Source organism: Aethalodelphis obliquidens, unplaced genomic scaffold (assembly GCF_003676395.1).
Source record: "Aethalodelphis obliquidens isolate GAN/ISIS:26980383/991018 unplaced genomic scaffold, ASM367639v1 scaffold38, whole genome shotgun sequence".
Taxonomy (NCBI): domain Eukaryota; kingdom Metazoa; phylum Chordata; class Mammalia; order Artiodactyla; family Delphinidae; genus Aethalodelphis; species Aethalodelphis obliquidens.
This window is the reverse complement of record NW_020837982.1, coordinates 18,467,239-18,484,003: the sequence shown is the minus strand read 5'-3', so window position 1 is coordinate 18,484,003 and position 16,765 is coordinate 18,467,239. Positions and strand designations below refer to the sequence as shown.

Genomic DNA, 16,765 nt, shown 5'->3' with positions numbered 1-16,765 from the left:
TGCCTTCTCTCAGGGTAAGTCTAAACCTCTCTGTGGACACCCGAGGCCCTTCACAACTCCGCTGGCTCCCGGGCTTTTGGCCTCACCTCCTGCTGTGATTCTTGCCAGCCCCGCCCCCGCCCCGCCCCGTCCTCCAAACCGCCCACCTGCTGTGTCCGGAGCCCCCCACCTCCCACCTCGAGTGACCACCGCCCTGGACAGCGCGCCCTCAGGAGGGCCGGGCACTTGCACCCGTGTCGCTGACACCCTTCACAGGGCCCGTCTGGGGAGGCCTCCTCTGTCTCCTGGGAGACCGAGGGCAGCGGCAGGCTGGCCTGTGGCCCCTAAGCGTGCACGTACCTGCTCTGAATTGGCCGTGATGGGGCCCGCAGCGCTCAGAGCCGGGGCCTGCGGCACCAAGGAGGAGCCGCTGCTCGTCCTCGGCTGCAGCTGCGACTGGGACTTGGGCATGCTGGTGGCTGGGTCCACCTCCGGGACGCTCTGCACGGCAACGACAAAGCCTTCTGTCCGCCTGGGCCGCCTGGGCCCCCCCACCCCTCCTCCCTCCACGAACCTCACAGACACCGAGGCGGGCCACAGAGGCAGCCCCCAGCGCAGCCTGTGAGGGCTCTGGCCACCCTCCCACCGTCAGGACCACCTCGGGATCGGAGGGGAGGGCCTGCTGGTAAGTTTTCTAATCAGGAGCCCCCGTTTGGCACCAGAAGGTTACTTTTTGGCCTTTACAAGCGGACTAATAGAAACAGTAATTATGCAATTTACTGAACGTTCTCTGTAACTACAGGAACCGCCACGCTGCTCTGCGTCATGATTCGAAGAATAAAACAGGTTTACTCCACAAAGTGCAGCAAGTGGCTTGGAGGGATCATGTGAGAGAAACGCTAGGAAAGCCCAAGTCCTCGTGCTTCCCTCTGGGCCCCTCGTGACCCCCTGAACGTGAGCCGTGCCCACGCGGGAGGCCTGCACGGCACCGTCCCTCAGAGATGGACAAACGGGGCCGTGGCAGAGGGAGCTGGGGTGGGTGCCTCTCCCAGATCCTGAGCCTCCCGGGGCTCTCCCGGGGCAGAAGAGGGCCTGGCTGCCCCCGAAAAGGAAGGATGGCGTTGCCTGGGCACCTTCCCTCCTGAAGCTGCTAGCATGTGGGAGCTGCCCTCAGCGGGCCCCCCCGGGGCTTTGCATCCCAAGGCTGATGGGAGTCAAGGGTGACCACTCATAGCCCAAAGTAAATCTTAGATCCATTTGACTTGTCCAGTTCAAAAACCCATGAACAGGGACCTCGCCAGCCCCTCGCGTTGCCGATGTGGAGGTGGGGCTCCTCCGGCCGCCCTGGGAGACGCGGTCCCCACACCAGACGCCTGGGCTCGGGAGAGCAGGTGCCGCGCCCCTCCCAGGATGGCTCCACCCGAGCGGCCACCTCCATGACAGCGTCCACACGGCTCCTTTGTCACCTCCTCCCACAGTTGGGGTGAAAACCGGGGCGGGTGGGGGGGTCCCTGAGCCACCAGCCACCAGCCGTCTCTCTCCCGCACCCGCTCGTTATCAACAAGAAACGCCCTGGAGCCCTAAGGAGGCTGGTGACAAGCTGCATAATTCAGAGGCTGTCCCTGCAACAGGCCCTTGGGGACGCGGCGGAGGCTCACCCGCTGGGGTGTGTGTATGGGGGACAGCGCGTCCAGGTCGGCCATGGGGAACTCCATGCCCTTCCTCTTCAGCTCTTCGTAAGCGTGCACGACGCCCGTGAGGTCAGGGCTGCTCCGGAAGGCGTCGGCCCACGCCTGGAGGGGAGGAGGGGGCCTGTTAGGGGCGACGGGGCGCTCAGGGCTGCGGCCCAGCCACCCTGCTCCTTCCTGCCAGTGCCACCAGGCTGAGCACGAATGAAAGCAAAGCACAGAACTCGGTCCAGCGTGGGGCACAGCCTAGAGCGGAGACGGAGCGACCACACCGAAGCATGGGGCTGAGCCCAGGAGATGTGCCTGGCAACGTGCGGCTGGAGAGGCCGCGCCCGCAGAACGCGCGGGGACCGCGGCGGGCCTCCACGCTCCGCGCATGAAAGTCCAGGCTGACCCTAGTAGGTCAGGGAGCCGGAGTCCACACTGCCTGGCCACCCATCCGACGGCCGAGGTGACTGCGGCCGGGGCAGGTGCACCCGCGCTACTCACAGCGCTGGCACCAGGTGCCCGTGTGCGACAGTCCGCTGGGAAGCTCGGCCACTAGCTTCCATTATGTAAGACACAACACGGGGAGGAAGGAACACATATTTCAAAAGGCTGCCGCTCGTCTCTGATTCAAGGAACTGTCAAAATTTATCTTTAAATTCTGTTCTTTGGAAGTTATAGAAGGTATCAAAAAAGGAAGTTCCTCCAAAGGGCAGCCCCCAAGAGGGGCCCAGAGGACGAGGAACGCCGTCCTGCCTGCAGCTCTGTCGCTGTCACAGGGCCCAGCTGCTTCCCCCCATCTCTGACCAAGAGGGCAGTTTCCAAAAAGCCTTGTTCAGTTTGGCTGCTGCATCTCACTGACCACAAACCCTGCCGTGAGCCCGGCCTCCCGGGGCCTGCTCATCCAACCTGCACATGCAGGGACTTAACGCCCACGTCAGGACAGCCCCTCGTGGTCACACTTCCTCCTGGACACTGGTGGGGGGCGCGTTTCACTGCCCACGGGGAGGCGGGGAGAAGCAGGCGGCAGTCAGCTTCTCCTGGAGCCGCCTCCGGCCTTCGTTGCTGCAGAAAGACAACAGCTCCAGGGGAGCCCTTTTAACTTATGCTGCCTTCCACCCCCAGCAGGTCTCACATAAGAAGACCACGACTGTTCTCTCCAGTCGGCGGACACTTCTTGGGGCACCTGTCCAGCAGCGATCAGCAGGCCCCATGGACGGCCCCGCAGGGGGTACACGTGCCCAGCTGAGCAGCTACTGCCTCCTGCTTCAGGAGCCTGGCCCTGGGCCCTCGGAGGGCTGGGCTGCTCTATGGGTAGATGTGGGCCCTGGGTCGCACCCACATGCCAGCCCGGACCAGGGAGCAGGGAGAGCCTGCCTGCTGGGACGGCGCGGACACTCAGAAGGTCTGTCCCCTCCCTGGCCGTCACCCCGGGGCTCTGGGTAGCCTTGCCATGACCAGCTCTGCTCTTTGCCCAGGCAGCTGGGGTTGGCATCTGCTGTCTAAGCAGCCAAGCAGTCCCGGCTAATCGCCCCCGTCCTGCGCGGGACCCCTGTGCAGTCTGGGTGCGGGGCTGCTAGCAGAGTCTGTGTCCACGGCAGTGCTCTCTACTGACCACACCCCTGGCGCCAGCACCTTGGGGGGAAGCACAGGGCGGGAGATGCCGTGTGCCTTGGGCACCTTCCGGGCTGGTGCCCACACCTGTGCCCCCCAGCTGCCGAGTCTCCCGGGGGCACAGAGAAGGCAGTCAGATAGCATTTGTCAAGTCAGAGTGAACACGGCCTCACTGATGCGAAGATTCCTGCTGCAGGGACAGGGGAGCATGGCCACGCAGGCGGCCAGCGGACTGAGGTGACGGTGACAGCGCAGGAGCCCCTCTAGACAGCTGGCCCCGCTGAGAATCACGACCCTACCTCAGGGGCCGTGGCCTCGGGAGGTCTGCTTCCCCACAAGAAGCCAGGGAGCGGCAGGGCGGCTGCTGTCAGAGCAGAAGGCCTGTCCTGGGAGCTGTGGGTCAGCATCACAGCGCCCGCTCACTGCCCTACGCCCTGCCCCGCCCACCTGTGCCCACGTGTCACGGGCTGGAAGGCCCAGAGGGAGTTCCGATCTCCTTTCCCCTGGGTCGCACACCAAAGAAAGGACTAAAACCTTATGCAAACATGAGCCATTTGCTCCAGACCCCTCAAGCCTCTCACTGCTGTGGCCTCTCCCGCTGCGGAGCACAGGCTCCGGACACACAGGCTCCGGATGCGCAGGCCCAGCGGCCATGGCTCACGGGCCCAGCCGCTCCGCGGCATGTGGGATCCTCCCGGACCGGGGCACGAACCTGCGTGCCCTGCATCGGCAGGCAGACTCTCAACCGCTGCGCCACCAGGGAAGCACTCGACAAAGTTTTAAATCATCCAATTTCAGATCAATAAACAATTGCTGATTTAAACAATGGGTTCCGTTCCCTGGACAAAAGGAAGCTGCTGTGCCGTCCTGCTCGTGCTCCTGGGCTTCTCACTCACAGGGACAGGGTTTCGGGAGCTGCCCATCCACAGAATCTACTGCGAGCCCGGCCACCGGCTCCCTGCCACCTCCTGAGAACACAGCCCCCCCGGCTCCCCCCGCCCCTCCCACCCCCCGCCATCAGCTCCCCTCTTCAGTGGAAAGAAAGAGAATTTTTAGACACTACTCTGGGGGGAGTGCGGGAGGCAGGGATGAGGTTCCTTCACCAGAACCATGTCCTTTCTGTTCTGGAACAACCCCAGGAAGAGGCCGAGGGTGGCGTAGAGCGGGGGGATGTCCCACAAAGAGGACGTCACGGGAGGCCCGCCCTCTGGACAGGCCCCCTCCTCCCGGGCCACCGGGAGCCCTGTCCCTTCCAGAAGGGCCTGCTGCATCTGGCACGCTGTCCTCCTGAAGGGCAGGGTCCCTTGAGCACACGAGCCCGAGGGGGTGTCTTTCCGTGCGGCCCAGGGAGGTGGGGTGGCAGGAGGGCAGCCAGAGGACACGGCTGCCTGGCTGAATGGAGGGATTAGGGGTGGAGGGGAGCGGGGAGGGACGGGCATCCTGACTTCACAGCGGACCAGACGGTGGCAAACGTGCACTGGAAACGCCAGCTCTGTGGGCCACCCTGGGACCACGATGCCTGGGATCGGCGTTCTAGGAAGGTGTCAGAGGGACGGTGGGTGGGGAGCGAGGGGGCCGTGCAAAGAGAGACTTTCTGAAGTCTCCCGTGCCTGTGGGGACACAGGTGCTGGAGACTTCAGAAAAGCTGCAGCCCTCGCCCTCCCAGGGGACCATCAGACCTTAACTTCTCATTTTAAAAGCATATTCAACATGGAAATAACATCACCTTCTTTCCAAGACGGGTTTAAAAAGGCCAACGGGATGCAAAACCTCTGTGCACCCGTCAGACGGGCTATGAGGAAGACGATGGCGAGGACGTGGGACACTAGGACACCTGCTGCTGGCGGGGTGGGGGGGGCCGCTGGTGGGGGTGCCGTGTGGGAGCAGCCTGGAGGCAGCTCCTCCAGCCCCAGCCGAGCCTTCGGAGGAGGTGGCCCTGGCCGACACCCTGACGGCACCCTCCCGAGAACCGCCCAGCTAAGCTGTCCCTGAAGCCCTGGCCCACAGAAATCAGGAGGCAATAAACGTCTGTTGCTCTAAGCTGCTAAGTTTGGGCTAATTTGTTACCGGACAATGAATAACGAACACGTCCCGAAGTGTCACCTGTGCTCTCGATGCTCCAGGCCTTTGCACACACTGCTCTCTACCTGCCATACCCCTTGCACTCTGACCTTTCCACCCAGCTTGTCACCCCTCAGGGTTCAACAGAATTGTCACGTCCTCAGTGAATCCTGAACACCACCCCCACGACCCCAGAGTTGGCCCCGCCCTGTGGCACGTGGACCCGGCACGTGGCTCCGTTAGGCTCCAGGCCTGTCCCCCATGGGCAGCTGAGGGCCAGGCACCCGGACACAGCCAGCAACGGCCAGGAGAGCCACCGCTGAGGGTGTCATCTCAGCGGGATGAGGGTAAAAAACAAGTGTTTCTCAACAAATATTTAAACCCAGAAGCACCCATCCTTTCCTCCAAATGATGGGGAAGCGTGAGGACTTGCTGCTGGGAGGCCCCGCCTTCCTCTCTCCCCACCGACCCACCTGGATGAGAGCCAGCACCTTGTCCTGCACGATGGTTGGGGGGTTGCTCTTGGGAGAGATGATTTTGACCAGGACGCCGTCGATGAAATCCCGGTTGGCCACGAGGACGTGGAAGCGGTGGCCACAGTTCTTCACGCACGTCTCCAGCACCTGATGCGGGCGGGATGGAAACAGAGGTCACCCCCAGGGGCCAAGGAGACGCGGCCCCGTCTCCCCACTGCCGACCATCCTGGCGATGGGCTCCTCCAGAGGCAAACCCTTCTGCAGGACACAGGTGGCCCCTTGCTGGCTGGGGTCTCTGGGCCTGCACAGCAGTCGGGCGGCACCGGATCCGCACGAGAAGGGTACTGGGGTCTCAGCGGGGTCAAAATGACCAAGCATCCCTGGAAACGAGCCTCTGGGTTGGTGGCAACAGCCGGTGGATGCGGGCCCTCCCAGGCGGAGCCCACTGGAGCAGCCTGCGCTGCTGGTGAGTTACTGGACCTGGTCGTGAAGAGGCGAATGCCCCACACGGCCGCACAACCCTGCTTCCACAACTGAGACCGGCTGTGACCCGGGTCTCCCACCCCCATATGCGGTTTGTGGCCTTGGCCACATTCGAATCAACTCTGCCCCTCCTTCCTCGTCCGGAAAAGTAAGTTACACAGGCCTCGGCCACTAGAAGAGCACAGCGCTTGTGGGTTCTGAGCAATGGCCAGCGCGGGCTTGAATCTCAGGTCCACTTTCAGGGCCAGTCTGTCTGAGCTCGGCTTCCCTGCCTGCAAAGTGGGCGCGAGTGCCCCGCTGCAGGACTGCAGTTAGGGTGAGCATGCCTGAAGCGCAGACCTGCCTGGCGGGCCAGTGCAGGAGGACGTGTCACAGGGTTACTGTCCTGGGCCCCCACCGCACGAGCGAGGGGCCTTGAGCTCACAGCACCCACTGGAGGGTCCCTCCAGCCTCGCAGGCAGCTCTCCGGACCCCTTCGCTCTCTGGAAACCCCCTGACCCGGACGATGAGCCGGCCCCTCCCACGCCGGCACCCAGGCCACAGCTGGCTGGTGGGGACTGCCTCCACCGAAGGACGTCACCAGCATCAGGGGACACTGCTGGCCGCCTTGCTTGTCCTCATTCGCCTAAACTAACTGACCACTGGTGACCCCAGGCAGCCACTCCCCGGGGCTAGGGTCGGACAACGGGGCTTTCCCTGGACAAAGCTTGGTCATGGAGAAAGTTCCTAACACTGATGTTAGGAACGTGACTGCATGGCTGACCCAGGGGAGACCCTTTCACGTTGTATGTCATTTCACTCCATCCTCACAACTCATTCACCCTTTTTAAGTGGAGGCTGTTATCCCCTTTTTTTCCTAGAGTTAAAAGGCTTAGAAGGTGAAGAAAGTGGTGTAGGTACAAATTGCTGGTCAGGCCAGAAGCAGGACAGGATCCCCTGCAGCCTCCTCTGAGCCTCCGCCCGCCCTGAGGCACAGGGCCACCCTCCTCCAAGATCAGTGAGTGCCTCAGACGACAGGCAACCACTGCCACGCTCTCGTTCCCTCATTCGGTCCTTAAAATGCCCTGGACAGAGGCAGTGGGGCCGCCCGGCAGAGCAGGAGCTGCGGAAGTGCTCCCGGCTGGCAAGCCCACTGCAGGCTGCTCTACCAAAAAGGCAAATCTGTCGCTGTGGGTTGTTGGTCCTGAAACACGGTGGGAACTTTCCTGAATGCAGCTAAGGCCCGCGGAGTAGGCAAACAGCGCCTCCAAGCAGTCAGAGCCGCACTGATGACTGAGCAGGAAGCCCCAGACCTCTGACCAACTCCTATTTGGGGTACATCCTGACAACCTTGGTGGGGGCAGATATGAAGTTAAAAGGCCCTCAGGAAGCAGGAGGACTGTGATGGACGAACAGGGTTAGTTCAAGGACAAGACAGAGAAGCCACGAGAGCAGACGTGAGCCCAGGCAGTGTGTGCCAGGCTGGGCCTCCAGCGGACGAAAGATGGGTCTGCACCTTTCACAAATCTCCCAAAGGCATTACGGGATTTGCAGCAAAGGCCTGACCACATCAAAATAAATAAATACTTAGGAATAAATCTAACCAAGGAGGTGAAGGATCTGTGCCCTGAAAATTACAAGACATTGGTAAGAGAAAGTAAAGACACAAGTAAATGGAAAGGTATCCCATGTTCTCGGATCAGAAGAATAAATACTGTTAAAATGTCCACAGTACCCAAAGCCATCTACAGATTTCACAGGAACAAAAAAAACAATCCTAAAACTCATATGGAACCATAAACGACCCTGAACAGCCAAAACAATCCTGAGAAAGAAGACCACAGTGGGAGACATCACACTTCCTGATTTCAAACTATATTATAAAGCTATAGTAAGCAAAACAGTGTGGTATTAGCATAAAAATAGACACACAGACCAATGGAACAGACCTGAGAGCCCAGAAATAAACCCTCACATATACTGTCAACTAACATTTGACAAGGGAGCCAAGAATACTCAACGGGGAAAGGATAGTCTCTTCAATAAATGATGTTGGGAAAACTAGATATTCACATGCAGAAGAATGAAACTGGACCTCTAACTTACACCAGTCACAAAAATTAATTTGAAACGGTCTAAAGACTTAAATGTAAGACTTAAGGAAACACTAAATGGTGGCCCTCATGCTCTACTACAGGAAGGAAGGAATGGCAGGGCCCACGGTGGAGAGATCTCCATCCCAGGCAGCTACCACGATGCTGGGCATGGAGTGGGAGGTGTTTAGATGCCAGGAAAATGGCCTGCGTGCTAAGAGTTCGTGAGTTTTGCCTGTCCCTGGTGATTTCTGTTTCTGAAAACACTTCATTTTGGGCATCACTGTGGGTTTAGTGAAAGCTGCAGTTGAAATTCTGAGGAAAAAACAAAAGCTTTCAACTCCCTGTTTCTCAATTGGTCTTTTTCTCATTATTCAAATGCCAATTCCCTGGCAGAGAACTCTAATAAGTCTTGGGTTTTCACTTGGGCAAGAAATCCAAACAGTTTCTCTGCTTTAAAAGGAACATGTTATGGCTGTTTTGGATAAACAACCCACTACTCAACCCTACAGGGAGGTCCACATGCTGACCTGTTACAGTTTCTATTAGAGGAACATGTTGTGGCCTGGTTTTGCCACATTTGAAAAATGTTAGCTTTCAAGACAGAAATAATCCCTGAAGTTGTCCCTTTTAATTTTCTGACATCTGAAAGACAGGCAAAAACCTGGTCTGTTCCTTCCTGAAAGGAGTCACTTGCTGACTTTCCCTAGAACCTCTGCGGCGATGTTCAGTTTTTATCCCATGATCCAGTTGGCACCTCACTAGCTGTGAAGTCTGGGCAAACTTCTGGGCCTCTCCGAGCCTCAGTTTCTGCATCCGTAAAAGCGGATGATGAAACCTATTTAGGAAGGTTTCTGGAAGCATCTGAGTTAACATCTGAAGAGCTAGCCTAGTCTCGGGCAGGTGCTCGGTGGAAGTCGGCACTTTTACAAGGAGGAAGCTGACCCCTAGAGAAGCAGCTGGCCTCAGTGCCTCACAGCAGGCTGCTGGCCCCCGGGGACCCACGCCCAGGCCTGTGGCTTCTCTGCTCTGGGCTTCTGCACCGGACAACACTGCCCGTGCCGCGTACCTGCTGGCTCACCCGTCTCAAAGGGTGGACACACTGGGGCGGCAGCAGGAGGCACAGCTACCCCTAGCAGCGCTCACTCCAGGCTGTCCCCCAGCTGCGGCTCCCGGACGTTCTCCCGCCCTGGGGGAGGGCAGGGGGGCACTCACCGTCAGCGCCAGCATCACCTCTCGGTAGTTCCGGTTCCCGTTGAGCCGCTTCTTCAGGGCTCGAATGGCATCCTTTGGCCTGGAGAATAGACATATGCAGATCCTGCCAATCCCACCGGAGCCCCAGCCTACAGAGTCAGGGCCACTCGTGCCAACTAGCATGTACACGAGGTTACTTGCTACCGCCTGTTTGTAAACGTGAAAGACTGGAAACAAACGAAATGTCTATCAATGTGAATCAGGTTGAATTAAATTGTGCTTATCCATACAACGGAGTACTATGCAGCTGCACAGAAGAATAAACACTCTTAACGCACCAAAAATACAGACTAGTGTCATCTGCAGAGCAGGGCAGAGGGGACGCAGCCATGTGAGCTACAAAAGGACAAGGAATGCCCAGCGCACACACCTCTGCCAGGAGGGGACCCTGGAGGGAGCCGCCCCTGGGGAGGGCGCCAGGGCCGAGGAGGAGGGGCTGTTCCCCAGGTCGCAGGCTGCAGCCCTCTTGAATTCCACATCACGTGCAAGTATGATTTACCCAGAACAATAACCAGCCTGCCACTGGTGGGTTCACTGAAGGGACCCCGCCAGAGAAACACAGGCGAGAACGGCCAGGTCCCTGTGCAGAGCTGGATGTCCAGGTTCCAGGCTCTGTGGAACTCCTTTTTCCCTGAGAAAACTGAAGTCTGCTCAAAACCCTGGGAGTTGTGTGTTTTGGTACCAGATCTGACCCGGCTTCCCGGGGGCCCTGTAGGCAGAGCTGCAGGGTCCTCCAGCTGACAACAGCTCTGTCATATGCCAACTGTCTGCTCTCAGTACACACTCCTGCTGAAACCACAGCCACGCTGGGAGGCGGGTCTCCAGCCAGCCCCTGAGGGCATCTACCTGGCGCAGTGCCCGTGTCTAAGGGTCCTCCGGTGCCCATGGCCCGCTCTGGGGAACCCCGCCCTCTGCTATCACAAGTGGGCTCCTGCCGCCCACCCATCAGCAGGCCAGCATAATCTGGGTCTTTCCTAAAGTGAAGGTTCATAAATCGGGGCCTCCTATTCCGACAGTTTGGAAATACAATCTATTTACCAGGACTTCCCTGGTGGTGCAGTGGTTAAGAATCCGCCTGCCAATGCAGGGGACACGGGTTCGAGCCCTGGTCTGGGAAGATCCCACATGCTGCAGAGCAACGAAGCCCATGCACCACAGCTACTGAGCCTGCACTCTAGAGTCGGCAAGCCACAACTACTGAGCCTGCGTGCCTAGAGCCCGTGCTTCACAACAAGAGAAGCCACCGCAATGAGAAGCCCGTGCGCCGCAAAGGAGAGTAGCCCCCTCCCGCCGTGACTAGAGAAAGCCTGTGCCCAGAAACAAAGACAAAAAAAAAAAAATACTCTCAAGAAGTGTGTGAGGGAGCTGGGGAAGGAGAGGGGAGCAGCTCTGCCAATCAGCCCAATTTCAACAGAAACACACAGAAGCAAGGCGAGGCTTCTAGAAGGAATAAACAGACCCGAGTCACCTGAAGCATGGCTTCCCCGCGGAACTTCTCGGCTCCCTGGGGAGGGGTCCCTGCCAGGTGTGTTTGCAGTGTGGCTGCAGTTCCCAAACAGGGGTGCTGATTTCTGCAAACATGGGGCTCGACAGGCTCTCGGCTTTGAGGACTTGGTGGCCTGGGGCTGATGAAGGTCAGCAGCCGCCGGCCAGGAGCGGGGACTGATTTCCTGTCTCAAAGGCCCCGCCGGGCACGCTCTCATCCCTCCTCTTGAACTTCCACGGGGCACTACATGGGAAGAGCCTCCCAGGGCTCTGCTCACTTGTGACTCATGGAGCTCCTGGGTTGGGGGGGCACGCGGTGGCGGGAAATCAGAGAGGCGGCGACTCCCGGGTTAGAGAGAAAGTGAAAATCCACCGAAAATCCATGGGGGAAGTGCTGCTGGAGAGGCACTGGGGACACGAAAGCAAGTACTTCTCCCTCTCCCCGGGGAAGCAGCCTCGGAGACAGAATCAAAGTCCTGTCAGAGGAACCGCACAGCAGCCCATCAGACGCAGAGCAGGAAACTGGGAGAGGGGAGTGGGGTGCTGGAGCCCAGCAGAGCAGGAAAGGGCCCCAAGCAGGGGGAGAGGTTGGGGCTGCGGGAGCTGGACCCCAGACCCAGAAGAGACCTTCTCTCTGGTCATCCTGAGCCCACCTTGTCCTTCGGCTCCAGAACTGCCACCTCTGAGCTGCTTCCCACTTACCCCGCGGGGGGGCGATGCCCCGCCCCGCCCACCCTGGACACCTCCTCTCCTCCTGGCCGCCCCCTCCCAGCTGTTCCCTTGCTCCATTGCATTTATCCGGGGCTACTCCAGTTTAGAGGCTGGGGCACAAAGAGTCCATGAGCTGGGGACGGTCCAAGATGGTCATGAAAACGACCAGGTCAGGGGATCCTCACCAGAGCCACATGTCAGAATTGCCTGAAGGGCATTTACTAAATCCACAGGCCTGCTGCATCTAACTTGGCAGGTCTGGGGGAGGCCTGGTAAACAGGGTCTAAAACATCCCGGGGAGGTCATCTAGCCAGGGCACTCCTGCCTAGTGACCAAGGGTCCAGGGCACGAGGGACAGCCACACAAGGCCCCAGGCTGGAGGTGACCCCAGCCTGGGCGTTAGGGCAAGCCCAGGGAGGGGCCTGCAGGACAGCTCACCAAATCGGTGCCCAGCAGGACCGTCTCCCAGAGGTGAGCTCCGAATAAATAAAGGAAGCACAGACAGAGCTCCCATGCTAGAGCCTGAGCCCCTCAACATTAAAATGGTCTGGCCCTGCCCTGTCGGGCTGGAGGGTGCTGCCTGAGCTGGTGTGGGCCGGGGCTTCGCATGGGCCGGGCACAGGGCGGGGCAGTGAAGCCACGAGCGGCCACTGCTGGGGCCCACTTTATACCCGAGCGGACCGAGACGGGAGGAGAACCCACCCAGGGTCACCCAGGCCCCTGGTCCCTCTCTCCTGCCCTGCCATCCACCCACCTTGCCCGCTGACCCCTGGGCGGCTGCTGGACCCCACCTGGATGCCCCTCCCCAGGCGCCTGGCACTGGCCTCCCTCGTGGAGCCCATGTCGCCCTGGGTCACGACCCCCTTCGTCCTCAGGCCCTGAGTCCCCAGGGACTTTATCCACTTACTCTCTTACCTCACGAATGTGTCCAGGTGGTGGAGATGTGGCCGTAAGGAAGACAGATGCCTGCCTCAGGGAGCTCGGGGCCCAGGGCTTTGGGGGCGAGACAGACACTCCCTCCCACACACATCAGAACACACGAGTTTTAGCTGTGGCGAGCCCAAGTACAATACGGGCTGTGAGGGGATCACACAACGGGGGCTTATCCGCGGGGCGTTGGGACAGCGAGAGGGCAGGCTTCCCCTCATTCAGGAAGAGGCCGACAGCAGGGGCCAGGACCCTCCCTCGACAAGGCAGGGGGAGGGGCTGCGCTCCAGCCCCCATGGGACGAGGACGCTCCGTTCCGACACGTGTGCACGTTCCGCGCTTCCTGGGGACCCGCAAGCTGGGCATGAGAGTGGGAGGTTCACGGAACCAAAAGGCCAGCGGGGCCAGAGAGACGTCAGGAAGGCCCGTGGGTGACGGAGGAGCTCGGTGTGGCAGACGGAGGGGTGGGCGACATGGGCAAAGGGAGCTAGAGTGCCCGCGGCCTGAGCCCCCTTCCGGCCTCTGGTCCAGATGCCCATCCCACCCCCCCGCACTTCCCACTTCCTCCCCTCTGCACCCACGGCCTCGGCCACCCGTCCAGCACCCGCCTCGGCCTCCAGAGGCCGCGCCCCACCCGTGGGCTCAATAAACGTGGACAGGCCGGGGGCGGGGTGGGCAGGAAGGAGGCCAGGGGCTGCGGGGTTAAAATGCCTTCTCCTCAACACATCCCGTCTCCTGCCAGGACCAAGCTGGTCGCCTGCAGCTCCCCTCCCAGAGGGCTCCCAACCTGTTGCCCCTAGGGCGGCCAAGCCCTCCACCCCTCCCGCCAGCGCCGCCACGGAAGGGCTTGAACCTTAGCTGAACCTCCAACCCGGCCTGCTGGGCCTCGGGATGCAGCTGCCCCGAACCTCGGATTATCTATCCTGTCTCTCCTCTCAGGCCCACGGCACAAATTCCACCGGCTCCGCCTTCAGAAATGCTCAGACTCTCATGGCTTCTCACCCCCTCTACTGCCACCCCAGTCAAAGCTGCCATCGCTTCACACCAGGGTGATTGCGACAGCCCCAGCCTAGCCATCCTGGGCATGGCAGCCAGCGTGGTCCCTAAAATGAACCTCAGGGACTTCCCTGGTGGTCCGGTGGCTAAGACTCCATGCTCCCAAAGCAGGGGACCCGGGTTCAATCCCTGGTCAGGGAACTAGATCCTGCATGCCACAACTAAGAGTCCACATGCTGCAGCTAAAGATCCCAAGTGCTGCAATTAAGACCTGGTGGAGCCAGATAAATTTAAACACAAAAAAAACTATAAAAAAAAATAAAATGGGGACTTCCCCAGTGGTCCAGGGATAAAGAATCCGCCTTACAATGCAGGAGACGTGGGTTCGATCCCTGGTCAGAGAGCTAAGATCCCACATGCCGCGGAGCAACTAAGCCCGCATGCCACAAACTACAGAGCCCACACCACAACTACAGGAGAGAAAACCCGTGCGCCACAACTAGAGAGAAGCCCGTGCGCCACAAGCAAAGATCCCGCATGCCTCAATTGAGACTTGATGCAGCCAAAAATAAATTAAATAAATCATAAATAAATCTTAAAAAATAAATAAATAAGATGAACGTCAGACCAAGTGGAAGACAGGGTCCCTGCCTGGATCCCGGCCCCCCGGCCCCAGTGCTGTCCCTCAGACGCAACAGAGCCCCTCTGTCCTGGGACCGTGCGCTGGGAAGCCCTTCCCTGGCCTGGTGCTCACACCTCCGCCCCTCGAGCCACCTGGGCCAGGCCCTCCTGGGTGACTTGTTCACAAGCACTCACCCCCAGCTCTTCCTCCCCAGCCATGTCACCAGCTGACCTGGGTGCGTGGTAACTGTCCTGCTCGTGGCGCAGGGGAGGGACTCCGTCTGTCCCGTCCCTGCTGTGCCCTCAGTACTCACTCTGGGACCCGGCATGAGGTGGTCACTCAGGACATGTTTGTTGAATGAAGGCAGGGCCAACCGTCAGAGGCTGGTCCCCAGCCTCCACGTGGCAAGGCCAGTAAGGACAGCGCCAAGGCCAGGGCTGCCCAGGTCTGGAGAGGGTTTAAGAGGGCGTGGCTACCGTAAATTCCATTTTTACAGTGTGGACAGAGGGCCGCATACCGACTAATTTGGAAGCAGTACACATGGAATGTACCTGTGATGCAGAAGAGAACGTAAATACAGCAGCAAGAACAGACCCGGCAGCGCAGGGGTGGGGGGCCTGGGCCTCACAAGTCTTCCCCGCGCCCCGCCTTCCACTACCCCACAGACCCCGGGGGCCTCTCCCTCCTGGGACTCCAGCCAGTCCCCAGGGCTGCGGAAGGCGGGAGGAGGTGGGGATCGTGCTGCAGGGGACCCCGAAGCCAAGCAACGTCATTCCCCTTGTGATTAAGAGGTGGTCACTGCTCTGGCTGCGGGCGGGGGGAAGGACGGTGAGGAAAACCACTTGTCAGACGTCAGGGCAGCGGGCTGCACACAGACCGACTCGAGCGGCCCGCCGCCCGCCTGCCCTGGGTGGGGGACACGCACCCTTCCTCCGTCTCATTGATGATGTCGCAGATCTCCATGTTCAGCGTCCAGTCCTCGCTCTGCAGGGAGCCGTCTGTAGCCTTTTCTGGAAATTCAGAAAGAAAACTGGCTTACACTTCTCCTGGAATAAGGACCCCGGCGGGGAAGAGGAGGGACCCGGACCCACCCCACTCTCCCACCAGGCAGATGGGCTGAGCCGACAGCACCTCTGGGTGCTGCTCCCACGAGAATACCTGGGAGGGGGGCCGGGGGCTGACTCCTAAGCCTGCCCTTCATTCACCAAACTCCCATGAGCTAGAACTCTCAGAAGAGAACGCAGGGGAAAGGCTTCATGACATCGGGTGTGGCAATGATTCTACTCATGGATGTGACAACAAAAGCACAGGCAACGGAAGAAAAAACAGATAAACCGACTGCACAAAAATTTAAAACTTTCTGTGCATTAAAAGACACAACCAACAGAGTAAAAACGGAGCAACCTACGGAATGTTAGAAAATATCTGCAAATCTGAGGAGGAGTTAGTATCCTTTAGAATAAATAAAGAAGACCTGAACAGACATTTCTCCAAAAAAGATATACAAATGGCCAATAAGTCCATGAAAAAAAAAGTGTTAAAAATCACTAGTCATTAGGGAAATGCAAATCAAAACAACGAGATACCACCTCACACCCACTAGGACGGCTGCTATCAAAAAAAACAGAAAATAGGGACTCCCCTGGTGGTCCAGTGGCTAAGACTCTGCGCTCCCAATGCAGGGGGCCCAGGTTCGATCCCTGGTGGGGGAACTAGATCCCACATGCGTGACACAACTAAGAAGCCCACATGCCGCAACTAAAAGACCCCTTTGCCACAATGAAGATCCAGTTACATAAAACAGCCATAAATAAAATATATATTAAAAAAAACAGAAAATAACAAGTGCTGGAGAGGATGTGGAGAAACTGCTTGTGCACTGTTGGTGGGAATGGAAAATGATATAGCCCTTATAAAAAATACGGCAGTGGGCTTCCCTGGTGGCGCAGTGGTTGAGAGTCCGCCTGCCGATGCAGGGGACACGGGTTCGTGCCCCGGTCCGGGAAGATCCCACATGCCGCGGAGCGGCTGGGCCCGTGAGCCATGGTCACTGAGCCTGCGCGTCCGGAGCCTGTGCTCCGCAACGGGAGAGGCCGCAGCGGTGAGAGGCCCGCGTACCGCAAAAAAAAAAAAAAAAAATATGGCAGGTCCTCAAATTATCAAAAAGAGAACTACCATATGATCCAGAAATTCCACTTTTGGGTACACACCCAAAAAGAGTTTCAAAAGAGTTGAAAGTAGGATCTCAAAGAGGTATTTTCACATTCATGTTCACAGCAGCATTATTCACAATAGCCAGGAAGCAACCCAGGTGTCTAGACACAGATGATGGATAAACAAAATGTGGTAGGTTCACACAATGGAATATTATTCAGCCTTAAAAGGGAAGGAAATTCTGACACCTGCTCCAAC

The 16,765-nt window shown here is 58.8% G+C and overlaps 1 protein-coding gene across 5 annotated transcripts in view; it reads right to left on the bottom strand.

The window, feature by feature from the left end:
* Nucleotides 1–16,765, bottom strand: part of TOM1L2 (target of myb1 like 2 membrane trafficking protein) — an 82,793-nt gene that overhangs the window by 24,016 nt on the left and 42,012 nt on the right. For 4 of the 5 annotated variants that reach the window (XM_027131269.1, XM_027131270.1, XM_027131273.1 and 1 more), the window contains exons 2-6: nucleotides 15,279–15,363; nucleotides 9,574–9,652; nucleotides 5,801–5,950; nucleotides 1,638–1,772; nucleotides 340–480 (exon numbers count right to left, since the gene is read on the bottom strand). In XM_027131269.1, coding sequence (XP_026987070.1) covers nucleotides 340–480; nucleotides 1,638–1,772; nucleotides 5,801–5,950; nucleotides 9,574–9,652; nucleotides 15,279–15,363 — 590 coding nt within the window. The remainder of the gene's footprint in view (nucleotides 1–339; nucleotides 481–1,637; nucleotides 1,773–5,800; nucleotides 5,951–9,573; nucleotides 9,653–15,278; nucleotides 15,364–16,765) is intronic. The other variant, XM_027131271.1, reaches the window with a different exon arrangement.